The sequence below is a fragment of the Podarcis melisellensis genome, assembly GCF_964234715.1.
Source record: "Podarcis melisellensis genome assembly, chromosome: 13".
Classification (NCBI taxonomy): Eukaryota; Metazoa; Chordata; class Lepidosauria; order Squamata; family Lacertidae; genus Podarcis; species Podarcis melisellensis.
Window position 1 is genome coordinate 18,608,324 of NC_138545.1, and position 25,533 is coordinate 18,633,856.

The 25,533-nt window shown below is 45.1% G+C and overlaps 2 protein-coding genes across 5 annotated transcripts in view; one reads left to right on the plus strand and one right to left on the minus strand.

The window, feature by feature from the left end:
- On the plus strand, positions 1 to 21,975 carry FAM83E (family with sequence similarity 83 member E). Its single transcript, XM_081886141.1, has 7 exons — positions 1 to 280; positions 1,562 to 1,778; positions 3,815 to 4,270; positions 5,749 to 5,916; positions 6,478 to 6,602; positions 15,538 to 16,144; positions 21,217 to 21,975. The coding sequence occupies exons 3-7, from the start codon at positions 3,818 to 3,820 to the stop codon at positions 21,454 to 21,456; spliced, it is 1,593 nt and encodes a 530-aa protein (XP_081742267.1). The 5' UTR covers positions 1 to 280; positions 1,562 to 1,778; positions 3,815 to 3,817; the 3' UTR covers positions 21,457 to 21,975.
- The window catches only part of LOC309355368 (T-cell-interacting, activating receptor on myeloid cells protein 1-like), a 23,923-nt gene continuing 14,965 nt past the window's right edge, over positions 16,576 to 25,533 (minus strand). For 2 of the 4 annotated variants that reach the window (XM_081886152.1, XM_081886151.1), the window contains 2 exons: positions 22,193 to 22,290; positions 16,576 to 16,805 (listed from right to left, as the gene is read on the minus strand). The gene's annotated coding sequence lies outside the window, so the exon portion shown is untranslated. The other 2 variants (XM_081886150.1, XM_081886153.1) reach the window with 2 other exon arrangements.

Sequence of the window (25,533 nt, forward strand, 5' to 3'; positions counted from 1 at the left end):
GCCAGACTCCTAACAGGTGCTTTGCAAATAATCAATCCCTGGGCTTCCGGGATCGGTGAGCTGCTTCTACTCTCCACCTGGCAACAAGTGCAGGAAGGGCAGCTGCTGAAGACAACTCCAAAAGTCAGTTTGGACAGAGAGAGAGTGTGTGTTTGTTGGGCATTCCATGGCTTCCCTCTGAGCACAGTCCTGGATACAGCATCTCTCGCTCTCTCATGAGGAAGAGCAATAAACAGGGGACTTAAAAGAGGATATACACCCGGAACTCCTAAGCAAGCAGGTATGCGGTGTGAAAAAGGAAGAATGAACTGGATAGTTTAGCGAGGTCTCCTAGAAGAAAGGGTGGGCGGAGAGCATGAGGTTTTTGCTTCTTACTCCTTCGCAAAGGAGCTGGTGTCTGCTGTGTCGGTAAAAGCAGAAAACAACACCACCTAAGTAACTTGGGGGAGCAGCTATTAAGTTAGGTCTCATGCGTTTTTGGAGAAGGGAGATTTGAGTCCTACAGAGTTAAGGAGAGGAACGAAGGATGGAAGAATAATGGAGAGGAAAATGATGTGACCCAGTTGTAAAATAGGTAGGGGACTCTGTACCTTTAATAGCTGTATCAAAGGCAGAAGTTGTGTTACTGGCCTTCTCTGCAATTGTAAACGGCATCTATGCTACAACTTCTTATAATCCGTCACCCTGGGGGGAGGCTTTTTAATGGATTAGAATCACAGCTTCCCCCCTCCCTGCCTTTCCCCATTTGCTTGGGTGGCTCTTGTGCTTTTAAAGCTGGCAGAAATTCAACAGGTTGGGCAAACTTTCCCTATCGCCGCATCAGTTCCTGTCACAGACATTTAGAGACAGATTATGAGAAAACTCCTGACTGAAAAGGGTGGCGTCTCTAAAGCGGGTGGACATATAGTCCAGGATTTTCTCTGGAAATGAATGGGTGGCATGGGAACATGACTCCAAGATGGTTTGATGGCCTTACAATTTTTTTTAATTAAAAATCATCCTGACTTACAGCTCCTTAATTAATATTTATTTTATCATTACTTTCCTATCACAACTTTCCTCCAAGGAGCTAAAAAGTGGTGTGCCGAGTTCTCTCCAGCCTAATTTCACCCTCCCAACAACCCTGTGAGGTAGGTTAAGCTGAGAGATGGTGGCTGGCCCCATGTCAGCCACTGAGTTTCATGGCTGAGCGGGCATTTGAACCCTGGCCTTCCAGATCGTAGCCCAGCAGTCTAGCCACTGCACTGTATGTTACACCCTCCTTCCTCTCTTTGTAGAGGACCCAAGAGTCTCTGCTTCCTTTGGTTTCTATATAGCCCTCTAACTCACCATAAAGGTGGGGTTCTAAATAAACAACGTAATATAATCTTATCTGCAATTTCCTGTGTGGCACCTAATGTACCTGGCAGGCTTGGGTTGGACAGGCAGTGAAACAGGAGTGGCTGTTTTCTCAAGGAAGTCCACCACAACCTTGTAAAGTACTATTTCCTTCACTCTTTTGGAAAAACACGAGCAGAACAATCTCATTATACTATTCCCCCACTCTTCTTGTATGCTTTAGGAACTGTGACCTTACAAAGGGATGGCCCACGATTCAGCCGAGGAGATGCACCTGCAGCTGTGAAAGGACACCCTTCTTTAAACTTTTGGCTTCCTCCACACTCCCTGGGAAAGCAATTCCCACCCACTGCATTAACAGGAAAATCAGCCTGCAGAAGATATGTTCAGTTGTGAACCTGTCACACACCTGAATGGCTGAGATCTAAGAAGCTGAGCAGGTAAAAAGAGGACATGTGCTCCTGTTCATTGGATGGAAATCCCAGTGCTGAATCTTGAAAGCTGATTGGCTAAGAAGAATCGGCAACCTTAAACTCTTCCTTGGATAAAAGGAGGAAAGATTTCATAATGCTAATTCACCAGTCAGCAGGGATGCACTCTTCATCCTCATAGGCTAAGAACAGAATATTATTTCACTGGTTGATTGGCTGGAGAATCTGGCCGGCATGGGATTTTAATTTCTTCTTCATTCATTGGGTCTGCTTAAGGCACTTGTTCCAGGAACTGACAGACTGCCATTGGCCAAGGACTGTGGGAATTTCCACCTTTGGGGTGACCTAGACCCAGTTGTTTATTCACAGAAAATAGCAATCATCCTAGCAGATAACTGGTGCAGAATATTCTCATTGCCTAGATGAGGATAACTTCTGACTTCTGGCCCGTAACAGAAGACGAAACTTTTCACCAGAAACAACTGGATCTAGGAAAGTTGGAACTCTTTGATTAATCATTTTGAGATATTTCTACACACTCACACGGCCATTTTCTGCAAGTGTGGGAAAGTGTCTGCAAGTGGAAGGACGAGTAGTGGTTTTTCCAAATGAACTTCTGGGAAGAAGGTTTTGGCTTTGTGAATGTGTAGGAGGTGTATTTCCTTTTTGTAAAAAAAAAAAATCATCTGAAGCTGCAAAAAAGAGGATTGCACAGACTGGCAGAAGACGTCAGAGAAAGAACTACTGTTCTCGAGATGTGCCTTAAAAGGTTACCTGGCAAGACAAGATAATATTATGCCGATTGATGCACAGTTTCACAAACTCAACAAGAGAACCTAGGAGATTTATGCTCTTGGATGCTGTTTTTTAAACCCAATAGGCTCAACCCCCAATCAGAGAGCCCAGCTTGTATTATTCTCACTGTTCTAACCTTCTAGACCTCCCTGCCCACCCAAGTGTCACACAGCTTGCTGGTTCCCTTTAGTCTTTGCCTACTAAGCAAGAGTTTCCTCCTGCCCCACATTCTGCTAATCTCGTCATCCCCTATAAAGATTGCAGAGTCCAGTTGCTTACAAGAGAATAGATAGCCCAACTAGAGGTTTGTTCCACAGGCTCTTAGTTTCAAATGAATTTCCCATAATTTCCACCAGTGGGGATGAAGACAATTCACAAACTGAAGTGGGTGACAGCTCTAGTAGATTATTTTTGTTTGTAAATGTCCTGTGTCCTGTGTAAAGGTGGCACAACCTTGAGTTATGATTCAAGGGGATGCTAGAGTAACAGGCAAACAGTTGTGTGGCCACCAGCTTTAGCACTGGTTAGTACAACTGGTACTTTGGGCATTTGTTTTGTATCTTACGGCTGTTCCCCATCCATCCCCGGACATATTTTTTGAGCAGTGATTACCAGGATAACTACCTTTACTCATATCTTTGGATGTAGATCATATTGTGTTTAGGGTTAAAAGGGTTTTAGAATCAAATTATACTCTTCGTAAGGCTGAGATCTGGAATCTAGAGGCACCAACTCTATTTTGACACGTACCATGAAAACGGGTTGCCTATATGATAGTTCCCATGAATGTAAATAGAGAGCAGGTGATAAGAAGTTATGGATGTGGTAAACTGAGATGCAGTGTCAACGTTAGGCTTATCTGGACAAGGGGTGGAAGGAGGTCCTGAGTCCTGGTATCCAGCATTAGAATAATCCAGTGTGCCATCAGGGTTTAGAAAGTGAAACTAAGGCGCTTAGGTCACCTGAAAACGGTGAAAGTTCTGGTTGAACTAGCCACTGGGGCTGTCCCATGAACAATGATCATTCTTATTTCTATGCCCTCAACAGCTGCAGAGGCTAAAATCCACACACAGAAGTTCTGTTAAAGAGGCAGGAGCAGGGCACGCTTTTTTCTTTTTCGACATGACAGAAGAATTTTAGGTTAAGGATGCAAGATTATATGGCTGCTTACCCAGAGGGTTTGGAAAGGCCCGTTCTGGTTACAGGGTAGAGTTGTGGGTACTGTATAATTGAATGCCCTTTCCCCAAAGGCCATGGCAGGTTCCCAGGTCCTCTGCTTGGAGAGCGAAGAGCCGTATGCTAAAGTAACAGAATCGAACCCTGAATTTTATTATTGTGAGGGTCAGCGGGTAGCTCTCGAAGCGCTGCTCGCTAAAGGCGAAGAGGCGTTTAAGGAGTGCGTCTCCCAGGAAAAGCTGCGCCCCTTTCTGTCAGATGGAGAGCTGCAGGAACTGAAGGCCGCTGCAGAAGACTCGCGGGCTCCCTCGCCAGGTGGAACTGGCAATGGTGGCCACGGGGGCAAGGGTTCAAGCCTCAGCTACTGGCCTGGACGTTCAGACGAGCCTACTCCAGAGCTGGAGCTAGGGTGGCCGGAGAACAGCGTTTGGAAAGGGATTACCCGTGTGGAGGTCTATACCCACCCACCAGGAGAGGGAGCGCCCCACATCAAGGAGCTGGTGCGAAGATACATCCAGCAAGCCAACAAGGTACTGAGGAAAGGTAGCAGCATCCTTCTAGATGTTGTGGATATGGAGGAGAATAGCCACATTAGCCAAAGGTGCATTTCTAAAACATACATTTCCACATAATTACCGTACTTCACAACCACCCCCGCTTTCTTTCTCTTTTTATCTCTCATCTCTCTCAAAACTGCCCCCCTATCTTGTGAGTGTGATATGTGATCCACAGTAAAAAAAAAGGATCAAAAACAGTGGCACAAATAGTATTGATTCTCAGTGTTCTTCAAGGAAGCTCTATCTCTGGGAAATGAAATTAAAACACCACCACTTGGGAGAACTTTTCTGCTGCAGCTCAGTTGAGCAGATGCAGACTGTGATCCTATAATCACTAACCTGGGAGTAAGCAGCACTGCACTTGGTAAAGTTACTTTCCAAACAGACACATACATGATTTTGCTCTAAATTCCACTCCACTCCACCTCTAGAGAGTTTCCTCAAAGCATGCTGAGAGCCATTTTTGTCTGTGCAGGGGTTTATTTATTTATTGTCATCATTCCTATGTTTGTGTTCCCCCTTCACAAAGTGGAGGGAATTTCAGAGCATTTTTACCCTAATCAATTTCCTTGGAAGTGAGAGGATGGGAGATTTATGGTGCTCTGTACTGGTGTATTTACAGATTTACAGGTTCAGCAAGTAGGACAGAGGTCAGAAGCAAACATGCAGTCCATGTTAGTATTATAATCACGTCTAAGTATTGCTTTCCAGCTACACACACACACACACAGCATCAATTTCAGTACCAACATACTACCACCCAAATTAAGAAATCTCATTAAATTAAATACAAAAATAAAATCTATACAAGGTTAAAATGGCAGTTTAGTGAAAGAAATTATATTTTTGTTTTTAGATTCAAGATGGGGAACCTGTTGACCTCCAGGTGGTAATGGACCACAACTCCCATCAGCCCTGGTCATTAGCCATGTTGACTTGGGCTGATGGAAGCTGGAGTCAAAAAACACCTGCAGGGCCAGATTCCCCAACACTGCTTTAGGCAATGTACATATATGTTGCAGCAGGCAGCATCTTAAAAGAGATATTGTCTCCTGTGTGAGAGTGAAGAGGGGAATGCTTTTTAATATATGCATCTGATCGATCAATCACTTAAGGGTTGCAACACCAGTACAAATGGACGTAACTGGCATTCCAGATGCTTGAATTAACCATTTTCTTTGTAAGCCCGCCTTGGAAAGAAATCTCAAATTTCCTTATTCAGTAAGCAACCAGAAGGGAGGCTCACGAGGGAGGGGGAAGACTCAGAACAAAAGCCAGTGATATATTTGCTCATTCAACAGTAAGGATGCAAATCGAGTCACTGTGCATACAATGCACACACCTGACTTGGCTCTCATCACTGTTGATTTGGGGATATTTAATTCTGAAAGCAAAATTGCATGACTTCTGTCTAGTTAAATATCCCACAAGCCAAACTGTTTGTCCTCCAGGTGGTTGCCATTGTCATGGATGTTTTCACGGATCCCGACATCCTCTTAGATCTGTATGATGCAGCACTCAGGCGCCGAGTCCCCGTCTACATCATTCTCAGCAGAGAGCATCTTGCCTCCTTCCTCACCATGGCTGAGAAAACGTGCCTTAATGTCCGTCACACAGAGGTGAGATGGGGAGGGCTTTGGTTCTGTGCAGGTCTCTCCACCCCCAGAGGCAGAGGCAGCTGCATCTCAGTTGACTCTCACCTCCTGTGCTTTCCAAAAAACAAGGAATCACTAGCAGACTTTGCTAAAATAATAGGGGCAAAGGTTGGTTTGTGGTGCCTTTGGAATGAGGTCCCCAAGGAGGTGCATCAGAAGGGATACCGCCATTATTATTATTATTTAGATACACAGTGCAAACCTGTATAGTCTACTCAGAAGTGAGACACGCAGAATTCAATGGGGCATACTCTTAGGTAACTCAAAAGAAGCAGCAGCAGCAAAGCAGGTATTTTTTAATTGGTTTGGGGGGAATTCTAGGACCAGTTCCTTACTCAAGTTGGGTTTTTGTAAGTGGGATGCAAGCATTCCTTTTGCCAAGAAGTAGTGCAGGAAAACAGTGGAAGATAGGGGTGCCTGGCGTGCTCTGGTCCATGGGGTCACGAAGAATCGGACACGACTGAACAATGAAGTGCAGGGAAAATTTAGTGGCTGTTTTTATATAATTGTTCAACCCCTTTTTAGAATCTGAGAGTCCGAGTCATCCGGGGTTGCACTTTTCAAAGCAGACAGCAGAAGCAGGTCACAGGGACCGTGAAGGAGAAATTTGTCCTGGTTGATGGGGAAGTCGTGATCACTGGCAGCTACAGGTAAGGAGTTCTCCTTACCTCTTCTTAAAGAGCATTTTTGCAGTGCGTGAGCTGCTGCAAATGGAGCAAAGCTTGAAAAAGTCACACCTGCACTCTTTGATACTCAGGGTGCCTCTGGACCCATGTGGGACTCAGAGGCACTTTGGAGAAGGGATGGGGGAGGGAATTTGATTCGGTTTGCATTGAAAGTCAAACTTACCTAATTTGCCCTTACCAAAACACAGGCAGCCTTCAAAATTCACACTCCTCTGAATTTTCTCCAGACAGTAACGTATACAAAAATTGCACATTGTACTGCAAAGTGTGTAGATAAATGCAGGCGTTTGGGGAAATAAGATATAAAAATGCATTACATTAGGCAAAACCTTTTTGCAAAAATGTGTACATCAGGCAAAATTGCATACAAAAATGTGTATATTGAGATAAATTTGCATTTAAATTCTAATGAATCTTCATAAGGACTTTAATAAACATAAACATAATAAACTGTTGTAAACTAAGAGGCTGACAGATTCACCCATCCCCACTCTGAGAAGCTAAAGTTGGCAGCTGCAGCTGTTCTGAGCTTTGCTCCATTTGCAGAAGTGAGCCTGCTATAGAAAATGCATGGAGGGGACTGAAGGCTACTTTGGCACTGTTGCTTGGGAAAGGGAAAGGGGCTACAAGGTCCTGCACCTATGCCTGGTGGTTTGGCCTTAGTGACTGCACTGGAGAAAGTGTCCCCATCATGCCTCTGGAGTGAGGAACCTTTGGCCCTCCGGAAGTTCCTGAACTACTGCTCCATTGGTTATGCTTGCTAAGGCTGATGGGAGTTGTATGTGGAGGGCCAAAGGTTTCCTACGCCTGCTCTGAGTGTGTTACTCCAAGATTGGAAGCTGCCTGAGACCATGATTTGGCTTCCACACTCTGCCTCTTTCAAGTTAAGGGGACCCACAGAGTACATGTTGTCCATGGGCCCTTAAAATCTGGAGCTGGCATGGATGTTGCACCCTCCCCCATTTCTTTCCTGGAATAATTGCATCTCATTCTATTTTCATGCTACATACTCAGCTCCTGATCCCCCTATAATTACTCACAGTGAAGACTGCCAGACTCTGTAGAAAACTAGAGTTACCACCTTTTGTAGAGGCAGCCTCTGTGTCTTTAACGAGCCACATGACAGGCAAGAATACAACAAGCGATGCTTTTTGACAGCACACTGCTGGGGAACGCTGCCTCTGTTCCGTTTCTGCCTGTCATACACATGTTTAATGTGTTAAAGAGCCTCTCTTTGCATGGCAGAAAAGATGGCATCCCATATAGGAGATGGATCTCTGTGACTACCACCTCCCACACGAGGGGTTGATGCATGTCTTGGGGCACGAAATACCTGCCACCGACAAAGCGTCCTTCTCTCAGGGACTTCAAATTACATCATATGATTTATTGTTTGTTTCAGTGAAACTTTAGTATTTGTTTTGATGTGACTGGAAATACGGCCTTTTCTGCTTTAGTTCTCAGTTGTCAGCAGAGAGAACCTGTGACAGTGCTGAAATTCAGCTGGATTTGGGCCAGGGATTTGGGATTATTACTTGACAGGACTCCTTCCTAATTGGTTCCAGGACTTGCTGGCATCCATTAGCAGATTTCCTAGAGAGTGACAACTCAGCCATAGTTCAACCTTTAGTTTCAGCAGAAACTGATTCATTTCCTAGTTTCTTCCACATTCCACTCAGCTCTAAACCACAGATGGTGCTTAAGAGCCCTAAGAGCCCAGGAATTAAGTCACTGTATCTCATTTCTCAAGGACACAGTGGTGGCTGCTGCCCATTGGAGCTGGTTGCGCAGAAGGCAAGGAGGCCAGCAGCAGGTGGCGGCAGAGCCAGCAACAAGCAGAGCAAAATGATTCTAGCTTTGCTGAATTTAGGTAAAACTAAAGAGGAGGAGGGCGGGATGCGGGTGGCGCTGTGGGTTAAACCACAGAGCCTAGGACTTGCTGATCAGAAAGTCGGCGGTTTGAATCCCCGCGATGGGGTGAGCTCCCGTTGCTCAGTCCCTGCTCCTGCCAACCTAGCAGTTCCAAAGCGCGTCAAAGTGACAAAGTGCAAGTAGTTAAATACGTACCGCTCTGGTTAGCCAGAAGCGGCTTAGTCATGCTGGCCACATGACCTGGAAGCTGTATGCCGGCTCCCTTGGCCAGTAAAAGGGAGCCAGTAAAGTGAGATGAGCGCCGCAACCCCAGAGTTGGTCACAACTGGACCTAATGGAGGAAGCTGACAGTCAGGACCAACATCTGGGGTTGTTGTATATAGGCAGGCAGGCAGCGGGGAACTGGCTGAGGGGGAGGCTGAGGTTGGTGAAGCAGTACCACATTTGCCCTACACTGCTGCCTGGTCTTCCATGTATGGTGATACTTCCGCAATGTGTTGTTCTCCTTCCTTCTGTAACGTCATCAAAGTGATGTCACCACCTATGACCTCAAGAGGCTTAAACTGGGAGTCCTCCATGGAATCTGCCAATGAGCTTTTGGCATCCATTGTGATGCTGTTGCTTAAGCAGCCATCAAATTCTGCTAGGCTGATGCCCCACGTTCATTCTATCCCTTGAGTGGGTCAGAGTTGCAGGGCTGGTGATTTATTGGTACCACGTGCTTCGTAGACAGAGAAACACAAGAGTTGGGACCTGGTTTTGGAGCTTTGTGTACTGAGTTACTGAAGCTCAAAAAAAACCCCATCTGACACTGACTTTCTGGGAATCCCATGCAGATCAAGCAAAATATTTGTTTTGAAGCTGCAGGGCATGGAGTATATCCACTGGAAGCCAGACAGTCATAAGGACTTTTGAGTTATGCGTTCATCAGTGAGGACTTACATTTCTGGAACTAGGAGATCTAAAGCTGTCTCTGTGATTTGCTCCTGGAAAGAAAGCTGCTATTTGGGAAGCACAGACTGATCTGACATTGTAGCTCGTTTCCAAAGCTAAGTAAGCTTCCTCTTCCTCTGTGTAAGATTCCTGTATCTCAAGAAAAGCCAGATCTACAAAATGTAAGGAATCTGGTTTAGTGATGAATAAAGTCAAGCTGGGTAGTAGTACTATTGGTTTTTGAAAACCACATGGTAGAGGAAACCTGGGTTAAGAGCTTCCTTTGAAAGAAGAGAAAGCTGGGATCCAACCTGTTGAAAAAACAAGTTTCTGCGTTTCAGAAAACCTGCAGCCACCAGCTGAGAATTTTTTTCTTTTCTGGGACCAGGAAATCAAGACGATTCATTTTACTGGAAAACAGGGCTTGAAAAACAAGACAACTCTACTTCTGAATTCTCTGAAGCCACAAAAAAGAGAGGTGGAGAAATAAAATAAAACAGCTGGTGGAGAGGATTTTAGAAAGCCACGAGCATCTTCAATTCTGTTACTTAGGAAAGAACTCTCTTATTCTCAAGCGGCAAGTGATGAAGCATCCTGTGCACTTGGGCCTTGTATATCTTCTGGTCGGTGTGCTGCCCTCCATATTTTCCAAGGAATGCTACTTTTGTGACATCACTGCCTCAGCCAAATGCCCAGCCACCAAGATGAGTTGTGCCGAAGATGAAGACTGCTTTCTGGGTCAAGGAGCTGCTTTGGGGGTATCAATGATCCAAAACAAGGGTTGTACTCGCTCCATCAACTGTGGCAAAGAGCAACCTGTTGCCCACATGGGGGTAACCTACAGTTTGGTCACCAACTGCTGCCAGGGGAATTTGTGCAATGCAGCTCAGTTCCTGAAAGCCCCTCCTCTTTTCCTCCAGCTTGCCCTCCCCGCCATTGTTGTGCTGGGTCTCCTCTGACTTTGCAAGCAATAAAATCCTTCACACACTTTTGAATGTTGAGTCCTTGTGCCTGTGGTATGATGGTGCGTCCCAACCCAGAAATGGCTGCATCTAGGCAGTTGTGTGAAAAATAATGGGTTATCTCACGCTGCTCCCTTACACTAATAATTCAGCAGCACTATTGGGATGCCAAAAAGAGTTACCCGAGAATTCTCTAGTACAGCACAATCCATCCTGAACATGTAGATACCATGTTTATGGCTCGGTCCTCTGTGTCCATTAAGACATCACAGTTTGTTCCCTGTGGTGGCTGCAGCAGATTGCTGTGTGGAACGATGCCACCTCTGCAGTCTCCCAAGTTCAGGCACAATTTCTCCTCGTCGCTTTTTGATGGCAATGAATCACACAGCCTGCAATATAATCCTAATTCTCTGCCTCCCAGAGTTTGGCTTGGTGGAATTATCCTCTGTCCTACCAGCTGCACGCTTCTTCCTCCCTGGGTTCAGTTTTGCACCCTGAACCTCTTTGTATGCAGCCTTCCATGAGGGTCTGATTGAGGTCTGGGCATCTCAAAAGAAGGAGGAAGTCCCTTGCTTTTTAGAATACATGGGATTTGAGTACCACATGGGGCAGGGTCTCTCAGGAGACATACATGTGTGCAACTCTAATTCTTATGTGAGCAGATGGCAAGACAACAGGGAAAAGCTTGCCTTTTTAAAATAATATTTCATTGGTTTTCCAAAAATACCAACCCCCCCCAACAATACAAAGACAAAGAAAAACAAATTGACTTCCCTCTAGTCCCTTATTTGTCAACACGCTGCATGTCCATTATTAAATTATAGCATATTTAAATCACTATTATCCATTCATTGTAAAATTACAAGTATTTTTAAACCCTGCAAATGCATTAACCTGTGTACAATGCTTCTGTTTATATGCCATAAACTAAAGAAGATTGGCAAGTTAAATTAATGGAATATGCTGAAATGGCAAAACGGACAATGACATTAAGAAGCAGAGACGACAATGAATGGGAAAGCTTGCCTTATAAACACGTCCAGCCCTTTGGTTCATCCAGCTCAGCTGCTTTACAACATTTCAGGCACAAGACTTTTCTATCGCTTGCTACCTGGTTCTTCAAACAGATATACTGAAGCTGGCCAAACAGGACTTCTGCTTGCTGTTTCTGATAAATTTACTGTTCTTGTCCAAAATTTTACCTGTGCTGAAGGTAATTTCCTTCAATCTCTGGGCACAACTGGATCATACTAAGAAAACACACACCTGCATTTTAAGTTGGCGCCTGTCACTCACATGGGTCCACTCCACACTAGCACCTCAGAATTGAAGATAAAGTTTTGGGCATGCATCAGGGAGCACCACACACAATACACCCTTTGGGAAATTAATTGAGATGCGAAGATAAGTGTGAAAGGTCAGGATCAAGTTACACAGAAAAGGTGCAGAGTCCCCACCCCATTTCATGGGCAGTTTAACAATGAGTTGGATAAACAATGAGATGTGTGGTTGGTTTTTAGTTAATCCTTCCTAAGAACCAAAGACAAGCCTTCCCGGATCAGACAAAAAGTGTGTCTGATCTCACATCCCATTTCCCACAGTGGCAAGTCAAACCCTTCTGGGAAGCCTGGCAACCCATTATGAAGGCTACAGCCCTCACCTGTTTCCCCCCAAGCAGAATGAAAGCCCTACTTCCTCTGAACACTGAGGTTCTATTCACTATGGCTGCTAATAATTCTTGAAATATACTCAGAGTCGCAAAGTGATTTCATGCTCTTTATTCAGCTCATAGTGGTGAGGAGGAATGAATGAAAGTCCCCTCAAAGTATCTGCTTTATATACATTATTTACACAATGGGCTGCACATGATTGGCTAATCCTGGAATTCTACTGTAAGCCAATCAGGTTGTGGATTCACTTCTATCTGGAGCATGATTGTGTGGTTCTTGCCAACCAATCATACTGCTGCATTGTTCTAAGACCAATCAGACTGCTGCATTCTGAATCCTATTGTTCTAGGACCAATCAGACTGCTGCCTTTTGGATCCTATTGTTCTAGGACCAATCAGACTGCTGCAGTTTGGATCCTATTCAACTCAGTACATAACAATTCTGGTAGACTTTTTCTCCCTGAATTTATCAAATGCAGGGTGGGGAAGAAGAAGTGACCTTCCAAACTGTTGCTGGACTACGATTCCTGGATTTTTGGGGAGGCCACAGTGAGAACTGGATCCTGGACCAGATGGGCCATTGTCCCATTCTATGTTCCCATCATCCTGGACCACTGGCCATTTGGGCTGAGGCTGATGGGACTTTGAGTCCAACAATATCTGGAGGGCCACAGGGCTGCGCTTTGTTTTAAAGCCATCTAAGCTAATAGCCATCACCGCATGCTATGGCACTGAATTCTACAAATTAATTGTGCATACTTATGCCTGTCTGTCTTGAATCTACTTCTCATTCATTTCACTGGGGGACTGAGTCCTAGCATCACGAGAGAGGGAGAAAAATTCTTACCCACACTATACATAATTTTGTAAATCTCTGCTATGCTATTCCTCTTAGTTACCTTTTTCTAACCTCTCTTTTTCAAACTTCTCATTTCTAACCATCTTTTTTCTAATCTCTGTATTGCTAGCTATAGCTCTTTGTAGCACTGAGGTTCGGTATAGCAAAATCAATGCATTGTCATGGCTGGAACGCTGGGTTTGGATGTGGGGAAAACATGTCTAAGATATTCCCATTTGGCCATGAAGCTCATGGCGTGGCAGGCTGATACCTAAGCCTAATCTACCTCACAGGTTGTTCTGAAGATAAAATGAGGAATTTCTATGTATGTTGTCACAATACTTTAGAAGCATTTTGCCTCCTAAACAGTGTTACTGAAACCATTACAGACCACAGTTGAGTTGGGGTGCGGAACATGTTTGAATGCTAAAATATCTCTCTGTTGAAAACCAGCATGTCAGGAAAGAGAGGCTGCAACCCTTCTCCCTGACATCTACTTTCCATGTCCTGTTGTTGTTTTATTATATATATATTGAAGAGCTTTCAGTTCTGAGGTAGCTGGTACAGTCCAGAAACTGTTTTCTCACGTTATAAGTTAGAGTGATGCTAGCATCTTCCTATCCCTTACAAGTGTTCTGGGCCTAGATACAAAAGGCCTTTCGCTTCATAGATTTGCTACAGGGTGATGACAAGCATGTGCAAAGTCAAGCACCTCTTGAATCCAGTCAGATGATCAGGCAACTTTCGCCAACATCCTAGTACCACACATTCCTAGCTGGCTGCATGGAACACAGTAAAATAATTGGCCTCTGTACTTTCTACAGGGGTTTTTTAAGCATGCTACAGTATCCAATAGCCCTGCCCATTGATCTGTTTGCCCCACATATAAAAGTGGCCAACATCCAGATTATCTTCACTACAAACTTCAACTGGCTGAACAGTCATTTGTTCTCCTTGAGGAACTGTAAGGCACTGGGGGGTGGGGCGGAGATTTTCAGCACCTTCAAACTACAATACCCAGAATTCTGTGGGGTAAGCGATGAGAGTTAAACTGGCATGAAACTGAGAAATCCTGAGATATGCCCTTAGGGCACCTCTAGTTTGGTCACACATGTCCCCCCAAAGAGAGAAAATGCAACACTAAAAAAGAAAGCATATCATATGCAAATATATAAGTTTAGATGCAAATTTAGAAATAATTACTGTAATTAAGACAAAAATACAGTGGTATCTTGGTTTATGAACTTAATCCATTCCGGAAGTCCGTTCTTAAAGCATTCTTAAACCAAGGCGTGCTTTCCATAGCAGTAGGGGACCCAATTTACAAATGGAACACACTCAACAGGAAGCGGAACATGTTCTGCTTTCAAGTTGAAATTCACAAACCAAAACACCTACTTCTGGATTTGCAGCATTCTTAATCCGAGTTGTTCATAAACTAAGCTGTTCTTAAACCAAGGTACCACTGTACAACACATCTCCTTGTACAGTAGTAGGGATGACTGAGCAGGGTTGCTAAAACTGTGGATGAAAGACTTCAAGGCCCCTCCTGCTCTCCCTTCTTAGGGTTCTTTCTCCTTAAACCAGACTTACATCAGACAGCACTTCAAGCAGAGGACTTGCCTCTGTACACAGCAGGACACAGAGCCACCCTAGCTTCCAGACTGAGCTCAAATAGCATTGTTATACAATGGCCTCAGGGGTCTGTCCAAACCTCAAGTCTCTTGTGCTGAGGTCTGGCTTTCCTCCCCATTTCCCCTTTCTACCTGCCATTCTACCTGCCCTCTTGATTTGCCCTGGGGCATTCATTTTAGCTGCAGTACACACAGAAGCAACCTTCTTGCCAATCGATTGCAGATGAGGCCAAGCATTCACTGCACACACTGAGGTCAGAAAATCCTGTTGCTAGCTCATAGCTCAGACAGCCAGAGCTTGTTTTTCTCCCTCTGAAAAACAGCCTAAATTACCATATATAAATCAGCATACGCAAATTTGCATCAGAGACCTGTTTCCCAGGTCTTTCAAGGACCTAGAAATGTCCTTGTTGAGCTCCACATGGATACAAAGTAAGCATGGCTTGTCCATTATTGTGTCATTGGAATCTCAGCTTTTTGGATTTTCTTATATTCATGATTCCACACAAAGAGACAGTAGTTGCCCAAAATGTACATGATCAGTGTTCGAAACTCCCGTTGTTTTAGGCGCATTTTGTGGCAGGGAATTTCATTAGCACAAGCAGTTTCTGAGTTCTGGGCGCAGTACTGCGCCTAAGATTTCAGACTGAAACTGCCAGGTGGAAGAAAAGGAAGACCTTTTTCTGCCTCTCTACTTCCAGCTACTCTCTGAAGACTGGAGAAAAGACCCTCTTAAGAATATTAAGGGGTGGGCAGGGGAAGGACTGGAGCATGTGAAAAATGAACATATTTTAGCTGCAGTTCATTCATTTTCAGCTTTGTATTCTTGATATAAAAAAGCGCGCCTAGACATTTTGTTGTTGTGCCCATAACCTAGTTTTAAGGGGCCATTTAGCTCCAGGCTTCTATATCTCAGTTTCTAACACTGCACATGATCCATGGCTAAAACCCCTTTCCTATCTCCCCCCCCAACCCCTTTCTTCTCAACAGCTTCACGTGGACAGATGCTCGCTTGAACCGCCAGCTGGTCACTCAGCTTACAGGAGAAGTGACAGGGGCATTTGACCGGGAGTTCCGCATCTTATATGCTGCCTCTTGTCCCCTGCCAGCCCTAGAAATTTCACCTAGACTCCAGCCTGCTTCGAGCCTGGCTCCATTACCAAGTACCAATGGGCCAGATATCACTCCGTACGTCAGCGTCCTAGATGGGGTGCAGCTGTCCAACCGCATTGCAGAGCGACGCTCCGTGGCCCCTCAACCCGTGGCCAAGAGCCACGCTGGAGAGTGGGAGTTAGTATTGGCCTCCCCTGCTACGGCGGAAGACCCTGTGCTACCCACTCCACCTCCAGAGGTGTCTATTCGAAACAGACTGGCAGCATGGCGTGGCACAGACCTTTCAGGAGGGGGCCTGCACGGATGCCCCGATGGGCAGAATGCTCTTAGCGATATACTTAGGAACGTACAGCGGACTCAGCGTTCAGCAGCCAAGACCACAGGGGCTCGCGCTAGTAAGTCCCTGTGGGACCTCAGCCAGATCTCTGGAACCAGCACAACAGGAAGGGGATGGAATGGGATAGACTCAGCAGAAGAAGCTAAGGTAAGCCTCACCTATATTTTCCAACTCTAGGACCCAGTACATTCTAGAGTGGCCACATATCTTGGGAGGGAAACCCTGCCAATACTATAAAGCTGTCCATTATACTGTTACACGTTACCCCAATTGGCCAGTGGCAAGAAATTCCATGGGCTCCAAGCGCTTTCCCCAGGCTTCAGTTTCCTTGGAATGGAGGTTGGGAGAGACTATGGTGTCTTTGGGGTATGTGGTTTTATTTACACATATATACAACCTGAGCAAAGAATGGAGGGGCTTGCAGAACCCACACCCAACTGATCCTTCTTCTCTTTTAGGTTAGTAGGGTAACCAAGCCCAGCACAGAGCAGTCTTGTGTCTGTATTCCCAGCTTCCAGCATCAGCCCAACTCACACACAACAACAACCTCCCTCTCATACACAGAAAAGGGTCACCCATTTGTCTCCAAAGTAACAACAACAACAATTTTATTATTTATACCCTGCCCATCTGGCTAGGTTTCCCCAGCCACTCTGGGCAGCTTACAGAATATATAAAACATAATAAAGCATCAAACATTAAAAACAGAGCACTGCAGCCATGTGAGAGGGGCCTCATAGCTGACTGGGGATTTGATGCCAGGTCTCTCTGTCTGATCCTCTGTCTGCTTCACCACACCATTTCTCCCCTGGATACAAGACAGAAACAAGACAGGAGATTAGGGTTCTTTGGGAAGTGGATGTCCTGTGCATTAGAGGAAAGGATCCTGGGATCCTTTAACCCTCTTAAAATAAAAACACCAGAAGTATATCCTAGAACCCTTGAATAAGAAGAGGGTGTTTCTAGGCCTGTGCAGAGTGTGTTTATTGTATCATTGCATATCATCAGCCAGCCTTCCTTTGTGTAAGGTTAGGGGTCAAGTCTTTCCACACTTGAGCCTTCTCATCTTAGAAACGGAACAATGCACAGCCCCATTCATGCTCCAAACCAATTATTTCCAAGTTCCTTTCCTAAGAACCCAGTCTCCATCCCACAGTACATCCAATTCTCATCTACACCATCTTTCCTGTTCTGTGTCCCAAGAGATATCTGAAGTGTAGTCCACATTTGATAGCGGGCACTGTCATTGCTTAAGGCCTCACAGCGCAGTATTATTGCAGTTGTATTGTACGTTCTCCACCACCTGTCCTTTTGATGGCTGGACAGGCTTTGCACCCCAACCCCCCAACCCCAACCATCTAATTAAAATCTGCCTTGCCTATGTGGCACTTGAAACAGAGGGCTGGCATGCGACTCACAAGTAGGTATCCCGGACTAACACATCAAGTGGTATTGTTTATAAACGGCATTTATATCCCACTTCTTTTTCAAAGATCAAGACGACGCATGTGGTTCTCCTCCTCCTCACAACAACCCTGCGGGGTAGGTTAGGCTGAGAGGCAGTGACCAGCCCAAGGTCACCCAAGCGAGCTTCACAGCCAAGCAGGGATTTGAACACTAGTCTCCCAGGTCCTAGTCCAACACTTTAACCACTATACCACACTGGTAGGCTTGCATGCCTACTCAGTAAGGGACTGTCTTGAGTTGCCCCCACCCCGTCTTTCAAATTAAGAGACTAGAGCTCTTCCTTGTAAGCAGATCTACTCCTAAAGCAGCCAGGTAAGAAGCCATAGTAATTAGGCAGGTGCCTGATCCCTCTTGCACGTTGCTTGACAAGAAGGGGAAAATACAAGAGGGCAATGAACCTGGCGGCAGCCCAAGTCCATTTCAGCCAGATCCTTTTTTCCGGCAGACCTATTTTTAGATGTCGCAACAAACTTCTCTGTTGCCACATGCATTTCATGACTTTTTACTGTGAGTAACCTTCAAATTCCGTTCAGAACCCAGCCTGGCTAGCGACTGGCTCTCAGCAGCAGGAACAAGAGGGCTGTACATACAATGGCCACTATGGTCTTCGTTCTAGCTGGCCCTCTAATTGCATGTTTGCACCTACAGCAGCATTACATGGCAGAGGGTCTCTTGGGGAGAGACTTGGGGTCGGTGCCAGGGGAACTTAGCCCTCTTCCGCCCCCCTTGTTGATTACCGTATCCTCAGTCTCTTCTTCCTGTTTTCTCCAGATCTGTTCTAAGATTGGGGATAAACGCAGCTGTGGGGAGGTGAGAATAACCTGGGGGAGGGGTTGTGGGGGGAGGAGTAAGCACCTTTCTCTTACCTGCCCATTTGTCTTTGCAACCCCCACCCGCACCAGACATTTATATGCTTGCAGGTCTGCCTGCAAGACTTTCACTCGGGGGCAACACAGCAAAACCCAGACACCTGCCCCCCATGTTAACAGCCACTGTGGAAAGATGCAGGAACCAATTTCCAGAGGGAGATTTGGTTTTCCCTCCCCAGTGTTTCTTTCTGTGAGAGAAAACACATTTGGTTTTCAAGACATTCCTTTTGCTGTGCAGTCTAAACTCCGACTCCCTTGCGAATCAACATTTCGGTAGTAATTTAGGTTTCCATGGGAACAAAAGAATTCAATATTCTCTGATCCTGCTTTGTGCTGCAGGAGGTCAAAGTGTACATTTCTGTAAATCCACGCCCTGGAAAAAGCCGTGATGATCGCTTCTAGTCACTTTGGGGACTCGAGCACTGTTTTCCCCATGAAGTCTGGATGGTTTTAAAACAAAAAAAAGTTTGTGTTCTCCATCAATTCCAGATGTTTTGTTCTCCATCAATTCCAGCACTCAACATTCCCTCAGACATTCCAGTTGCTACAGAAACCAGTTCCTGATCTTGAGTCCTGGTTACTGTGGGAACCAACTTGTTCTGTCTCGCCCCGCAACCTCCCCCCAACAAAGCTTCCCATGGCTGGGTAGGATCAATATTTTGATTTCCAATCACAAAGGGGTGTTGAATATATAAATTTAAAGGTACCAAATAAGGCTGAAAAATTATAAATAATACTGTTCCCTTAAAACAAAGCAAACCCAGTCATTTCATTTACAGGATAGTGAGGATATCAATTCCCTTACATGAGAGCATTTTCATGTTGTCAGAACACCCCTGAGGTTACACTTTGTCACAGAAAAATAAATTATGCATGTCCCTACTTCCTAACCAAAATCAAGTTTCTGAAGAGGCCAGCGGCCCAGTAGGTACTTGGTGATTGTGTAAGGACAGAGCCAGGGTGCTTGAAAACAGCCCTAAAAGGTTATGACTTCCCCAAGGCCTACCTGTAAGCCTCTGGCTGAGATGGGACTTTGTCCTTAGCATGTCACATACATTTTTGTAATCATTCAATGGCCCTGAAATGATGGGCCAGTAGCATCCTTAGATTGCAGGGATTGGGGTGGGGCTGAGTGGGGTTTGGCCAGAGCCATTTGATGAAAGTGGGGCCTTCCGGAATCATGGCTCAACCTCTGCACCACAATTCCAGGCCTCAGGGAAGGGCAGCTGTTTTATTTGACAGAATTCGTGACTTTAACAGCTGGCCAACAGGTGGCGTAGCTTTAACAATGCATGGCCTTTTAAAAACATGGCAACCTTAGATTTCAGTCCCACACACAGACCAAACACTAGCTCTTAGCACTTTCTGGTGGCCAGAGAAGTGGCAGATATCATCTTGGTACTGTTAAAGAGGGAAGAGTGGCAGGCAGACTAATCTGACCCACAAACCTTGTTGAAAAGGAAATGCCTGGTTATTATAGGATGACAGATTATACTCCATAATGAGAGTGGGTAATGGGCATTTTCTGCCTTGAGTACTAAATTGTGTTGAGCAGACCCTGCTGGTGGTACCCAGACCTCAGCTCCTATGTCCCTGTTTTCATAGGGTGCCTGGTTGCCACCAGCAACAGCTGGGCACAGGACAGGATGCAGGTCCTAGAGCAGAAGATTCGAGGAAGCATTAGGCCTACCTTTGGAGTTTTTTGACAAATTAGATTAATAGAAAACTCTGCTTCCTTTGGCTTTGAGCTTGGGTGAAGTGCTGTAGACAGCACCTTCGGTCAATATTGATCAAGGCTACACCTATGATAGGGAGGGAGAACTCTAGAATGACGAGCCTTAGAAGCATGAAGGTCCCTCTGTACTTATCAGCTAGGTTCCTCCCTCCTATACCCTGAATGTTTTTATGCAGGGCAGCCAGCCATTGAACAGGTAAGGCTTTCGCCATGCCTTGTACCAGGAACTGTTAAGGCACAGTTACCTTGTCAGGAAAAAAAGAAGTTGCTCTCCTCCACTTGAACTTCACGCTATTTGTAGATATAGTTCTTTTAGGTGCAGTAGTATGTTTGAAATCATGTTTTTATAATGTTACATCTTGTAACTTTAATAGCTTTAGAATCATAGAATCATAGAGTTGGAAGAGACCACAAGGGCCATCGAGTCCAACCCCCTGCCAAGCAGGAAACATTTAATATTAAATGCTTTGGAGAGAGAATCATGAAAGGAGCATAACAATATTGAAAATACAAATTTATCCTCCCCATTCCCTCACAGCTTCCTCATCTACCACAAATTCGCTTCCTCTTTCCTGCAGCTATTGTGCCTAGCAGTCTCCACAGGGAATCTAGGAACATCAACACCATAAATGTTAGAACTCTGCCTCAAATTCAGGATTCTCATAGGCAGTGATTAAATTTCTAAGTAGAGAAGAGTTAGGGTTTAACCATACCTGGAAGCCAAACAGGGTGAAACAGAAGCCCTGCCCCTCAACTTAGGATCTGTAGATGCAGGTGGTAGTGGGAGAAATTACTTTGTACATGCTCAGAAGCTGCATCTTTCTACTATTTCACATGGTTCAGAACAGATACAGGGGTGGAGGGACTCCTTGGTAATACCTGGTTGTAATTCATGTGGGTTGCCAAGATGTTCATTTCATTTGTATCAGCAAGTATATTTTTGAAGGTTGTGGAGAACAGCATGAAAGATCCTAGGCCATGTTGCAAACCCAGGTTCTCTTAACAATAAGAACTAGAAATGTATGTCTGAAGAGGAGTTCTACAATGCATGGCAGGTACTGCCTATTTTACTTGTACATGAGCTTGTGCACACAACATCACACTGGTTCTTAAGTCTGAAGTGTTGTTTTTTCCCAACCTTTCCACAGAAATGGGGTTACCAGGACACACCAGCAAGAGAGCTGATGAAACAGCGAGGGACTGGCTATGCCCCAGAAGAACCAAGGATGCCCGTTTATTTGGCACCTGGGCGTATGACCCCTTCCTCTGGCTACTTGCCTCTAGGAAGACTACAAGGACAGCTGTATCATAATCCTGCCAGTACAGGTCTATCCCGGGCTTGGCCACACCCAGGACAGTTCCAGTACGGCCATCAGCTACGATACTGAAACCTCTCTGAAAATCTCAAGACAGAGGGGGAAAAAACTGGGAGGATAATCTGGAACAGACTGGAATATTTCCTAGAGGAACAACAGTTTATAGAGAGATTATTCATGTGACAGGACAGAATAGTCAGGGATGGCTATAAAACTGTGGTTTCCAGCTTTTAATAAAATATACTGGGAGACTTTCCTATCTGATGAACACCGACCCCAGTGAACTGCAGAATGAGATCTTAAACTGTGACAAGCATGTTTTAGTGAGATTTTAAGTTTCATATGCCAATGCAGGAAGGCAAACACTTTTCCTTCAATGCAACTACACTAGAGCAATTCAAGTTTGTGTAGGATGAACTGGGAACAAGCAGGTGGTTTGTAAACTTACACTGATGAGCTGCTCAAGGGATGCTGGGTGCAGCGACTGAGACACTGAAGAATATATAAACGGTTATACTAGCAGAAATCTGGAATTACATTTCTCCAGTCCTCAAATCAATGTTTGTAAAAATAGAAGACATTCATACAGAACAGTTCATGCTGTGTTTTTTTTTCCTTAGACACTAGGCTGTATTACAAAAAAAATCTCCCTCCATGATCAAAATACAGTATTTCGGCACTGGATCAAAGCAGCCTGCAGAAGAAGCTTTGACGTTTAAGAGGTTAGACTAATTGCACTGAACCCCACTGGTTTGGTAAAGGGAAGAGTTTAGAAAGGAAGAGTGACTGTTCCAAGGTTTATACACACCCAGAGGTTTTGACCCAGGGCAGATGATAAACAGCATGCAAAAGACATCTTCTGTAAAGTAAAGTAAGGCAAGGAAACCCTTCCCTCCCTCATTGGATCTAGAAAAAGGAAATGGAAATTAAAAGAGGGAACTGGAAAGAGATTCATACATGCTTGAACCTAAGCTACAAAAAGGGAGAACAGGCACAACCCAGATGATTTATTGAAGGCCGGTCCATCTGTGACTATTACCCATTTGTTCAAAGGCTCCAGTGTTCTACCACTGCAGTGTCCTAAAGCAAGTGGGAAGAGATGCCTGAGACTCATTGACAAAGGGAAAAAATAACATACTGTTGCATCATAGAACAATTTATCAGCATGGATTGAAGTGAATTATGGTTGCTAGGATCCAGATTCAAGAGAGCTCTCATCTCTTCAGTTGTTGTGGAGAAGGGAAAATTCCAGCAAGGTGCAGATTCTCCAGTTGCTTCGTCTATGCTGATAGTGGAAGAGCAGCTTGAGGCAGCAAAATATTCGCTCTTGTGCCCCTTTTAAAGGCAGACGAGTCCTTTGAGGGCCTGGATCTTGTATCCTGCAGGTAGAACCCCCAGCTTCATATTTGTCAGGAAATCTAGACGCAAATAAGAATCTCAGGGTTTGTTTACACTGGACTTGCACCCGTCTTTCTACTAATGAAGAGGCTCTCACATAATGCTGTCCTGCATCCTTCCCCCTTTAAATACAGGGTTTTTCGATCCTGGCTGTTTTGGACTTTCCAAGGAACACACACACACACACACACACACACACACACACACACACAACCTTCCTGCCTGTCTCCCCTCTAAGACAACACTGGGATGGGAAGGGTCTCATCTGGATGCCCCTCCCATTATTGGGGAGACAGGCAGGTACAAGTCCACATTTTTTGCGGCAGTGTGTGGCCCAGTCCTAGGATTTCAGAAGCCGCCTTTTAAAAAAATGTCTGCATCAAAGGGAAAGCAGTTCTCCAGCACTTAAGATGCAGGATATTTTATCATGCATCACGTCTACCCCATCCCATCACTGCACCAATTTGAGTATTTAGTGCAGTTCAGACTGTGGCTGCACAAATTGGCTAGTACCAATGATTGCATCACTAATCAGAGACACTATCTTCCCCCACCCTTTTGATAAAGCCAACAGCCCCGAAGGAAGATGCCCACCGGCTGCATACTAAGTGTTCCTTACAAAGTAGCACAAATTACACAGGCTTCCACAATTCAAGTTATCTTCCTTTCCCTTACTGTTAAATAAATGTTTGGTGTGCTCCAGTGCTGGGAATCCATTTCCAAAGCTCCTTTAAATACTTTCCTCCATTAGCTATTAACACCAGGCATAAAAGTGCTAGGTTATTAACGTGCCAGAGAAAGGGGGGGGGGGCGGTTTACACACAAAAATATGGAAGTTGCTCCCTCTAGAGGTTTGATCCCTAAAGGCACCTCTTTTCAAGACCAACAACTCCCAAGTCTGACGAATCAAAGTAGTAATGCAGGGCACCCAATGCATTCACTTTTGGGGGGGGGGGGGAAAGCTTGTTATAATGAAACCAGCACCGTTCAACAAAGTCCACCTGATGCTGGAATCCAGTTTCTTTCACGGCATCAGGATCCTTGCAAAGGCAAAGCAGAACTTGTTACGGTTCTTGCAGTGCCACACAGTTCCTTGCTTGCTGTGTTTGCAGGCTGATAGGACAAACGATAAGGACCAGCTATAAAAGGGAGGGGCAGAAGACAACACACTCAAGATATCCAAGGGCCATAAAACAGAAATCCAAAGATAGGAAGCTACCTTCAGACTAGTAATCCACCCGCGTAGGAAGCTGCTTTTTATACCGGCTCCCTCGGCCAGTAAAGCAAGATGAGCGCCGCAACCCCAGAGTCATCTGCGACTGGACCTAACGGTCAGGGGTCCCTTTACCTTTAGACCAGGACTGTCTACCTGAGACCTTCTGCATGTAAAATGTGTGCTGTGATGCTGTGTTGCAACCATTCCTCTTTGAGGATGCACTATATCCTTTAAACCAGAACAGCCTTTCAACACAGAATGAGATGGTATAATTTTCTGGACCACACCAGTTCAGACTGCAGGTGGGGGAGGACCAAATTTCAACGCTCCCCTTGCATTAAAAAAATAATAATTCATGTTTGTGTATACATGTATATACACAGTTTCTCCCTCCGGTGCTAGCTTAACTACATCAAGAAGAATAACCAGAATTCTGTCACCTCCTTCTATGCAACTGTAACTCTCAAAACATTGCCAGCTCATCTGAGAGCCATGCAGCAAACAAGGCCAACCGTGAGGTGGAAGTTCTAGAAGTCAACACCAAGTAGCGCTGGGAATGTCCCCTGACTGAAACATGGACAGCAACGGCTAGTCAGTGCAGGTAATGCTGAGCTGGGTGGACCAAAGGTCTGGTTCTGTTTAAGACAGCTTCCTTTGGGGGGCAGTGAAGCCTTGCCTCCTGACAACTATGCACACACTAAATGTTTAAAGGACATTTGGCACACATTCTTTCCCTCGAATAATTGAGCGCACTCTAGTTTGCCCCTCTGAGTTACAATTCCCAGCAACCCTTAGCAAACTACAGTGCCCAGAATTATTTGAGGGAAAGAATGTGCTTCGAAAGCGCTTTAAATGTTTATAGCATGTACAGAGCCAGTAGCTTTGGAGATTTCACCAAGCTCATTTTTTTTAAGCCAGCCTTTGCAACAACAGTACCCAGTGGAATAAAATGCATTCCTGCCCACGTTCAGTTAAGCCTCAGGGGTTTCCCAAAATGGGCGGTGCTAATCCACTGGGACTGAGAGTTACTTACTGAAGACTAAAGCAACATGGGAGAAGCAGAGTGGAGAAACCAGCAGAGAGAAGTGGCCTGGAGGTGTACAAAAGCAGAGCAGAAAGATATTGCCACCTCCAGACAGCATCAACAGCAGCTTTTCTGGAACTAAGCAGATCTTGGTCTCGGAAGTGCCTGGATGGGAGACCACTTTGAAACCCCACACAAACCACTTTGAGCTCCATTCTGTACTAAAGGCAGGATATAAAAGCAAGACTTTTGAAAAGCAAGTGGAGTGAGGCGTGGTACAGAGTACGCTTAATCTTGGGGAATGGGAGGGCTTTTAAATATTGGGGTTTGTTTATTTTGCCCTTTCCTGCTGTTCAAAAGGAGGGTTAAAAAAACAAAACAAAACAAACAAAACAAAAAACAAATCAAATCAAATCAAAGCCTCCTTATAGCAGGTCAGACTACAGGCCCTTTATTGTCTACACTGCCTGCAGTGGCCTTTCCACATCTCAGGGAGAGGCCTTTGCATCAG